At 39.5% G+C, this 9802-nt stretch overlaps 1 protein-coding gene across 1 annotated transcript in view; it reads right to left on the bottom strand.

Moving 5' to 3' along the window:
- The window catches only part of ankef1a (ankyrin repeat and EF-hand domain containing 1a), a 43218-nt gene that overhangs the window by 27347 nt on the left and 6069 nt on the right, over nt 1-9802 (bottom strand). Inside the window, exons 4-6 of the mRNA XM_050058856.1 lie at nt 3868-4067; nt 2221-2370; nt 1909-2032 (exon numbers count right to left, since the gene is read on the bottom strand). Coding sequence (XP_049914813.1) covers nt 1909-2032; nt 2221-2370; nt 3868-4067 — 474 coding nt within the window. The remainder of the gene's footprint in view (nt 1-1908; nt 2033-2220; nt 2371-3867; nt 4068-9802) is intronic.

A 9802-nucleotide genomic window follows, 5' to 3' on the forward strand; every position in this document is an offset into this window, starting at 1 on the left:
ACTAATTAGCTCAGTGAGATAGAAATTGATCCTTAGTCTCAGAGGTTGTGAGTTCAAGCCTCAGCTGATGCAAAAGGCAGATTGTGTTGCTAAATTCCTAAATGTCTTCCAATTCTTCTGCTTGTTGCTCAGAATTGCCTAAAAATGCCCGGACCCGACCCATCGCTGCGCAGCAGCTGTAATTCTTTCTAATCTTCACTCAGTATTATGATGTGAAGAATATGATTTATTTTATTGACAGTTTAGATTTGTTATCAGTAAGGTATTAAGTTTATATTGTGACTTTGCTGTTTTACTCTTACTGTTGCTGCTCTAGAAACAACATTTAGTTATCAAATATTCAGTTTTAATCCTATTCTGAATTTATTCTTTTTTTAAATTATTCCATACACTGGGGTGTTGGTAGCATAGTGGATAGTGCCGGCGCCCCATGTACAGAGGCGATGCCTCACTGCAGTGCTTGCAGGTTCAACTCCAGCTTGCAACCCTTTGCTACATGTCAACCTCCCACTCTCTTCTCCCATTTCACTCCGTCCTGTTCATTAAAAGGCAAAAAGCCCAAAAAATAATCTTTAAAATAATTCCACATAAATCATTTTAAGTATTAGATCTCTGAGAATCTCTTTCACATTGCAGCAAAAATTGGTATTGTACTTGGAATATCCCCAGTCAAATCAGTATTGAATTGGAAATTGAGTCATATCGGGACCTTGTGAATCAAAATCGCATTCATTCTGGAAATCAGTGGCAATATCCAGCCCTAGTAGCAAGTGTGCAGCTCAGAGAGGGAGAGAGAGCCACACATGACACAAGACAGTGAAGAATTTGCAACCAAAGCAGACGGTATAAAGTTAAACCCAGAAGTGCAGTGAGTGTACAGTTTAGGCTATTAATCAGTAAATAAATGCTACAACTCCTCAACGCCCAAGCCAAGCTCCCGTGTTTTGCTTGCTGATTAAAGTGAGGGAAGTTATTCACAAAGTTAGCGAGCAAAGTTAGCCTCACATTGAAAACTGACCAGGCTTATTTAAGGTGGACTGTTAAGGTGGATCAGCTATTCTCATTGCAGTGACATAAGCCACTCCTAAAAAAATAATGATGAAATGTCTGGCTGCTGAGTCTCTCCTGGTGTAAGGAGACAATTACCAACCCCAACTCAAAATTATTTTTGCTATTATTGTTAATGTAACTGTTATTTAGTGTTAAATTATTCTAGATGGTTTGGCTTTATTCATTTTATTATTCATACTAATAAGTATCCTTTAAACTGTTAACAGTTAATGTATTGTTTTATTTTAAGTTTTAATTTGCCTTTGCAATGAAAACAAAGCTCGGGCACTGTTTCGGCACCGGAATGTTTTAAAAGTCTCATTTTGGCACTGGTATTGAAAAAAACCCAACAATACCCAACCCTAGTTTTTTTTGGAGTTGGGTGGATACAGTGACGCGCATTACAGCATTTGTGATATGGATGTTTGAGTTGACGCTGGACAAGGACAGGGATTCAGTGAAGTAACATTGGCAATGTTGTTTTTCATGGTCTTCATGCATTCATCATACTGCAGTTCGCACAAGTTAGTTGTGTTGTTTTGTGGCACAGACACAATTCTTATGCACTCTTTGCATATAATTCGTTATTGCTAAACATCACTTGCCCTAAATCCGGAACACTTCCAAACAAAGGAAGTATTTCACACTTTCCAAAAGTGGCAGCTGGCTGTCAGTTTAGAAAGCACATAATTTGATTCACATTCTAAATGTCAATATTGCAGTCGATCATGTGTATTTCATTGTAGGAGGCCAAAATTGTTATTGAGATGAATATTCAAATAATTGTGCTGCCCTACCAAAGAGCTCTCTTTGCCTTATCTTTGAAAACCAAAGACCTAGTACACTGTTTCACAGCACCTCTCTGTGCCAGGAACTTGCAGCAGTTAGCATCTCCCATGGCTGCAGCGTAGTGTAGAGCTGTGCAGTCCTCTAGGTTGATCACACCCATGTCTGCTGAGTGTGCAGACAACACCTGAATCACCTGGAAGGCACAAAACAACACAGAGCAAACACACAAAATCTTAAAAATCTAACATCCCACTTTTACTGATAGTAACCACAGTAATTTGAGTTAGGGCCTGAGTGAGCAATTTAAAAAAAACAGCTAATGTAGGGGCCAATAACAGCCACTTCCACTTTGATTTCATAGGTTGGATGAGCAGATGCTACCTCAAAGAAGCCCCCCATGGCGGCATAGTGTACTGCAGTGAGACGTTTTCTGTCCAGAGCGTTGGGGTTTCCTCCTTTCCTGAGAATGGCTTTAACGAGCTGCAAGGAGCCAGCCCTGGCTGCCTCCATCAATGCTGTGACACTGGTTTTCTGACAAGAGAGAGGAGAAGAGTCAGTCTTACGTTAAACAGAAAGCATGAAGAACATCTTGGCTGGAAATATTTCAGCATCACCAAGCATGAGCTCAGTTCCCACATACTAAATGCCACTGCCTCAAGGTGCGTTTACATGTACCCTCATATTCCATTAAAAACCAGAATAAAAATGCCTCATGTAACCACCTCAGTCAGGGGAGACTGGTCTGATCGCAAGAAATTTTCAATTAAGTTGAGGGGGATGGTGTAATCCATTTAATAGAGAAATATTAGCAATATTAGTTTCTCTCTGGGTGGGATAATAAAAAAATTTCTTCTGGTGCTACTGCATTATATGAGTTTTACAAGTCCTGCCCTACTGGACAGTGACTGGCTAGTACTCATCACGTCAACGTATCAAGGTTGGAAATGGTTATGGTTAGGAAAAGAAGTTATGGTTAGGGCTACTATTAGCCAATCACAGCACAGTCGGTGGGACTTGCAAAGATTGATTGATTGATTTTATTTATTTAAGTGTCGTGCACCGTGGTGCCCTGCCCATATGGGCTTACAAGACACTAGAACAACAGCCTGGATGGCCACATGACAGATCAATAACAAGAAGTCCACAAAAGGAAAGCAAACCTTTCAGAACAGCCAAATTCCATAACAGAAACATCTTATTATGTTGGGTACGTTCTCTGTCTTAAGTGCCAAGCATTTTCTATAAATCTTGCCAAAGCAAAAGTCTCCTCATCAAAAACCCAACACAACATCTCACCTTCGGACAACCAAAATAAACTCCTTTCCACTGAATTTTTTCAAACAGATAGTTTCTTAAATCACAGCATAAAAGGCAAAGAAACAGATAATGATATTCATCTTCAACAACATCAAGATCACAAAGAACACATATACGTTGCTCCTCCAGGATACCTTTATATCTGCCTACTTCAATAGCTAGAGGAAGGGTACCAGTTCTCAACTGGGCACAACTGCGAAGAAAAGCAGTGGGATCCATAATACAAATTGCTACCAGTAGCATTAACCTGCATTTCAGACATTTAGGGAACATTGGTAAATTGTAGATTCTACCGATAGTCTGCATGTGAGGTGTTTAGAGGATATCTGTAATTTGTAGCAGAAAATAAAATGGGTTTTACTTTCATTAGTTACTGCTAAAGTGTGCTAAAAGGCAGAGCCACTTCTTCTCCTTCTATACTTCACATATTGAATAAATCGAATTTTCTCAATAATGTAAAAAACAAAACAAAAAAAAAGAAAAAAAGGCTATTCTTATTCTGGCAGATCACTTCAAAGCAGGTTTAACCAATTTGCCCAATTCAAAAAAGTTCTGATGAAATCCTTTGGAGCATGTAAACGCACACCTTATTAGCTCATTTTATTTAGCGTCCATGTAAACAGTTCATTTGGAATCTCTAATTAGAATGATTTTATTCAGATTTAAAAATATTGCTAATGTGACTGCTAATCCCCATTTTCAGTTTTTTACCTGATCTATTGCATTGGGGTCAGCCCCTCCATTTAACATGATGAGACACATTGGGGTACACTCCTGGGCTCTTTCACACATCAGCTGGAAAACATGAGTCCCCTGCGCTGACACATTGTTGACGTCTGCCTGGCACTTCAGTGCTACCTGCAGGCAGCGAGAGTGGCGCTTGGTGGGGTAGATACAGTAGAACAGCACACCTATAGAGAGAGACAGATAGAGAGATAAAGACAAATCATTTTTGGCAGGGGTGCCCTGGTAGCAAATTCACCATATGACTGCAAAGTCTCAGTTTCAGTTCTAAACAGACACCTGTGTTGTTGGTCACACTTATACACACACATGTCTGCGTCTGCGTGTGTGTGTGTGTGTGTGTGTGTGTGTGTGTATATACATATATATGTATATATATGTGTGTGTGTGTGTGTGTGTGTGTATATATATATATATATATATATATATATATATATATATGTACATGTGCATTGTAGCTAACTAATGCCTAGCAGCACAGATGGCCCAGCTGCTAAGGATGGGACCCACCCAGAATGGTTGACACAGGGCAGGACAGTCCTGATCATGAAAGACCCCCAGAAGGGAACCATCCCATCCAATTACAGACCGATAACCAGAGTTGGGTATAATGCGTTACAAAGTAACACTATGTCACATTATATGATTGTGGAGTCATAAAATCATGCCGTGACTTGGCTGACAGACATGACACATTACACGATGGTACTCACCAATTACCCCCAGTCGTCTTTCACGATGTGTGTGATGTCATCGGGTTATTCTTGTCTTATTTTTATTACTTTTACTATTATTTGAGTCACTGTGTCTGTTCATGTGCCAGCCGAAATATTGTTGTAGTCACCTAAAAAGCGCCAGCAGATGGCAGGAGCTACATTTGAAGTACCGTACCCAAACATTCAAGCTACTGTATCCTCCACAACAAGTTCCTACAAATGTTTCACAATAAAAGCCTATTTAGAAAATGGAGGGATTCTCTCTGCCGAGGTTATAAGAGGCTTTTAATTTGAAACAAATTCAGGAAGTTCTGAGTTTGAAATGACAGTATATGTTATAGATATGTTAACTTTATAAAGACAACGGGAGCTGATAAAAAGTAAAAATATAAAAACACAGAGAGATAGAGAGCTGTTAATAATCAATAAAATACTGGGCCCAACTGTGTCAATAACTTCTTTAAGAAATTTGGTTGGAATAAAATCAAGACTGCGCGTAGTTGGCTTCATGTGTAAAATGGTTTTGGTTAAAAGGGACAGTGACACAGGTTCAAAACGGCTCAAATAATTAAAAATGTCTCTGCTAGCATGAAAAGCATGATCTGGTGGGGTGATTTGTTGACTAATATTCTCAACTTTCTCGTTAAAATTTTTTTAAACTTCTCACAGAGCTCTTGAGAAGCATCAGTAAAATAACTATGGGTAGGGGACCTAACTGAGTCTAAAACCTTAAATAAAATCCTGGGGTTAGAATGATTAGATAAAATAAAATTAGAATAAGGCTCTTGCCTTTTTAACTGCCTTTTGGTAATTATGCACAGCATCTTTCCAAATGTCATAAAAAACCCATAAACCGGTTTTCTTCCATTTTCGCTCTTTTCTTCTGCATTCTCCCTTTAATTCTTGAGTTAGATCATTCAGCCAGGGTTGTGATTCTCTGCTTGTTTTTTTGTCTTTATACAGGGCGACAGAGTCCAGGACAGTATGGCATGAATGATTAAAAAGGGAGACCAGCTCCTCTGTGGTAAAATGAGAGATAAAATCATCAAAGTTAAAACTGGGATAAGAGCCATTTAAAGAGACAGGAGTAAAAAGCTAGCAAACTTGCTAGCAGAAGTGGAATTAAAAACACGGCTGCGGACAGAAAGTGTGTGGTAGGAATGTGGCATAAAATGCTTTATGGTCAGACACACAGATATCCTCTGTCCTAAAATTGTCAGGGCTGAGACCGGTGTATAAAACAAGGTCCAGCGTGTGGCCTTTGGAATGGGTTTGTTCTTGCCTGAGTGAGATTAAAAACTTCCAGGGTGTCGATAAAATCAGAAACAAAGATCTGAGAGGGGCAGCAGACATGAATGTTAAAATCACCCAATATAAGGATTTTACCATACTAGATATAAAATGAGATAAAAGCTCTGACCATAAAAACACCATTTGGCTTGGGTGGTCTGTAAATTATTAAAATCAATACAGGATCATTACAACTGACAATAAAACCAAGATGTTTAAAAGAGGTAAAATTGTTCATAAAAACTGGGGTGTATTTAAAATCATTTCTATAAATGACAGCAACCCCCCCTCCCCTGCCGGATAGCCGGGGCTGATGAAGGTGTGTAAAATCAGGGGCGGTTGCTTCAATAAGAGCACCATAGTCGCCTTGGGATAACCATGTTTCAGTAATGATAAAAAAATCAAAAAACAGGTTATTAAAAGTGATAAAATCATGACATAAAAAAGATTTGTTGTTAAGGAATCTGATATTTAAAAGACCAAAATTTACAGGGTTGTCACTAAAAACAGGGGATGGGAGAGGCTGACGAGGTATTTGAATTAAATTAACATGATTAACAGAAAAGGGATGTGATACCCAGATGGGATTATAAGATGGCCAAAGGAGGAGATAGAAGCTACAGATATCAAGACAAGAAAGCTCATCACCATGCATGGAGGGTTCCACCCCAAGTCCAGCACCCTGAGGCTCTACACTAAGCGGAAAGAGGGAGGCTGAGGACTAGTGAGCATCCAGAATGAAACGTCCAAAATCCAGGAGTACATCAAGAAGATGGTCCCAAAGGATGAGCAGCTAAGTGAATGCCTCAGACAAAAGAAACTTGATGAGAGCAAAGAGGCGGAGGAGCAAACAACATGGAGAGACAAGCCCCTACATGGTGCATACCACCGTCAGATAGGCAGACAGATCATGAGGCTGGGGAAAAGGCTTGGCTGTGAGTGTTGAGAGTGAGATGAACCAGTCCTTAGGCAGTGCAGGATAATATCAGGTTACGACTCAACCACCATGATCAGTTTTTAATGTTTTATCAGGCAATAACTACACCAGACTCTGCTCTAGTGTAATTTTCGGGACAATTAGGGCAGGATTTGTCTGTCATTGTCGACATTAGTCACATATTCCAACGACATTTAATCCAGGGCTAGAAGAATTGCTGTTTGAATCGTATTAGGTTAACCCATGTATGTGTGAAAAGTGGTTAAGGTTAGCCCAGGGCAATTCTAAGCCCAGGTCGAAGGGTTGCCCTGGGCTAAGAATATGCAGCGTAAAAAGCCTGACCGTGTGTTAAGGCCAATAAGTCTCTAAATGTATGTGCAGGTGCGCTGCCTCACTGGTACATCAGTGACTGTAATGAGGAAGGAGCAGGTGCTGCTCTCCCCATCCAGCCCATCTTTATAACACTGAGGATAATACAGACACATGTGTATGACTGTTGATACTCAGCCTACTGGGGGAAAGGCTTGGCTGTGAGTGTTGAGACTGAACCAGTCCTTAGGGAGTGCAGGATAATATCAGGTTACTCAGCATGTTTCACAGGAGAGGATCACCATTCGTGGTTGATCTGTAATTAGATGTACCCACGCGGTCTGACACACACATGCATGACACCCACACATACCATACACAATTGTGCAGACAATCACATGAAACATACAGTGCATGAATTATACAAGAGCATGTATTCATACACACAAATCCTTTTCTTCCTGACTCCCCCTTCTCTCTTCCCTCAATCTCAAAAGAGAGCCATTTGCAGTAATTGAAGATGCGGACACACTGTAATTGGTGTCATTATCACAATTGGTTTAAAAAGTTCCTGAAGTTGTCTGGGATACCGCCTCCTCATCAATATCTAAACAGAAGCAGCATGCATTTTCATGAGCTGTGAGACAAGGCAGGGCATTCACAGTGAACCTGCTGCTCGTACTTGAGATGGAAAACACCGCGATTTGAGAAATCGACACTTCAGGCTCAAATGAGAATACATTAGTGGAAGGGAAGTTGTTCCATTACCACTCATCATTAAAGCCAGATAACTTATTGACATTACAGGTACATTTTTGCGCATTTTATAAGAGTTTTACTTATAGATTTAAATGTTTTGTTGTTTTTTGTTGCCAGATAATTATACGTATAAACTGAAATAAAGGTCAGTTGTCTCGTGTTAATCAGACCTGAATGTTCAGTTCTCTCTCAGTTTGAGACTTAGAGCAGTTTCTATTCCTGTGTTTTCATACTTCAAGTTAGAGCAATGTTGTTTTCATAATTTCATGATGAATTATCAGCCTTTTCCAATCGCAACAATTAATAGTAATTCAACCCATTACCATAAATTCTACCCCACCTTGCAATGTTCAATCAATAACCACAACTTTAACACATTTTTGATCAATCATCATAGCTTCCTGTGAGTTTCACCGATCATAGCAGTCCCCCACATAACATTACCAAACACACTTCCTGGTTACTGGCAAGGAAACTAGAAGGACATCAGTGACTATTTGAATTTTGCAGATTTCAATTTTTGAGCCAGAGTTTGGTGTCAGTTCTTTTGGAGTCAATGGGGCAGGCACAACAAATCACAATATAACATCATATCTGTGTTGTTTTACTTCTGACTGAAAAATACTTCCACCGGATTAAAAAACACATAATATGTGATGTTGACTGACATTTGTTATCTAAATGTGTGCATTCGTTTTCTTTGTTATTGGTCTCCAAACAGATCATGGCTCTATCCAATCCAGCAGCTGCAACTCAAGCCCTTGTTGGGTCCAAGATTGCTAGATAGTATTGTAGGCGACATGTATTTGATTAACAATAACTAACCAACCTTCAAAGGACTAAATATTTAGAAGGGCTAACATTAATTGCCAAATCTGTACTTTTATTACTTACTGGTACTTGGTAGTTTGTTTGTAAATTAATTAAGTTAGCATTTGCATTTTGTTTAGCTAATGTTAGCTGAACAACTCAATTGACACGCCTCATGTTAATTTGGACTGTAAGTGTCAGTAAGAAATATCTTTATGAAGGCGTACAAGACACAGACAGGAAGCTGCACTTTTGGTAAGTGATCGCAAATGCAGCCTCTCTGGCTTAATGATTGTCAGGACTTACGTGAGTGCTATCTAATAATATAGGCTAACATTAGTATGAATGTAAATCGCTGTGGCAAACTGCAAGGCATTGTTGCATATGGTCCAGTTTGGCAGATATTTACCTCACTCTTGAGTCTAGCCAGAAAAATAATCACAGCCATTATTAATCATGATGTATCATAATGTAGCTTGGAGCAAACAGGGGCCCCACTGACTCCAACAGAACTGACACCAAACTCTGGCTCCAATGCAAAATTTCAACACTGTCAATGACCTTTCCTTCTTTTATAGTTACCTTGGTTTATGGTTGTGAAGACGCACATATGTAAGACACGGACGTCTCACATTTGCCAATCTGGAAATCCATCGGTAAAAAAAAAAAAACCTCTGGAGGCACTGCCCGTAGTTTTTCGACTAACGGAAGTGCAGGGGCCTCGGGGATCGCTCAATCCCTTCACTTCCAGCGGTGCCCCCAGGGAATCGCCTTGTTGTTTACAAATACTTCCAGGTAGAAAACCAGCAGAGTTTAGCTATATATATCTATATCTATATCTATATATATATCTATATATATATATCACATTTTTCACGTCACTGTATCACCGTTTAGACTAATCTGATGTTTGTAAAGTCTATAAACACAATGATTGAACAAACATTACTATCTCTGTGTGCACGTTTTGTAATTAATAACATGGTTATCGTAGATTAGCTGGGCTAACCGTTAGCTGTTAGCCCCGTTAGCGGTGTCTGTAGTAACTCAGTAACTCGATAAACGGTCCGTGAAAAAATAT

This window comes from Epinephelus moara, chromosome 12 (genome assembly GCF_006386435.1).
Source record: "Epinephelus moara isolate mb chromosome 12, YSFRI_EMoa_1.0, whole genome shotgun sequence".
Lineage (NCBI taxonomy): Eukaryota > Metazoa > Chordata > Actinopteri > Perciformes > Serranidae > Epinephelus > Epinephelus moara.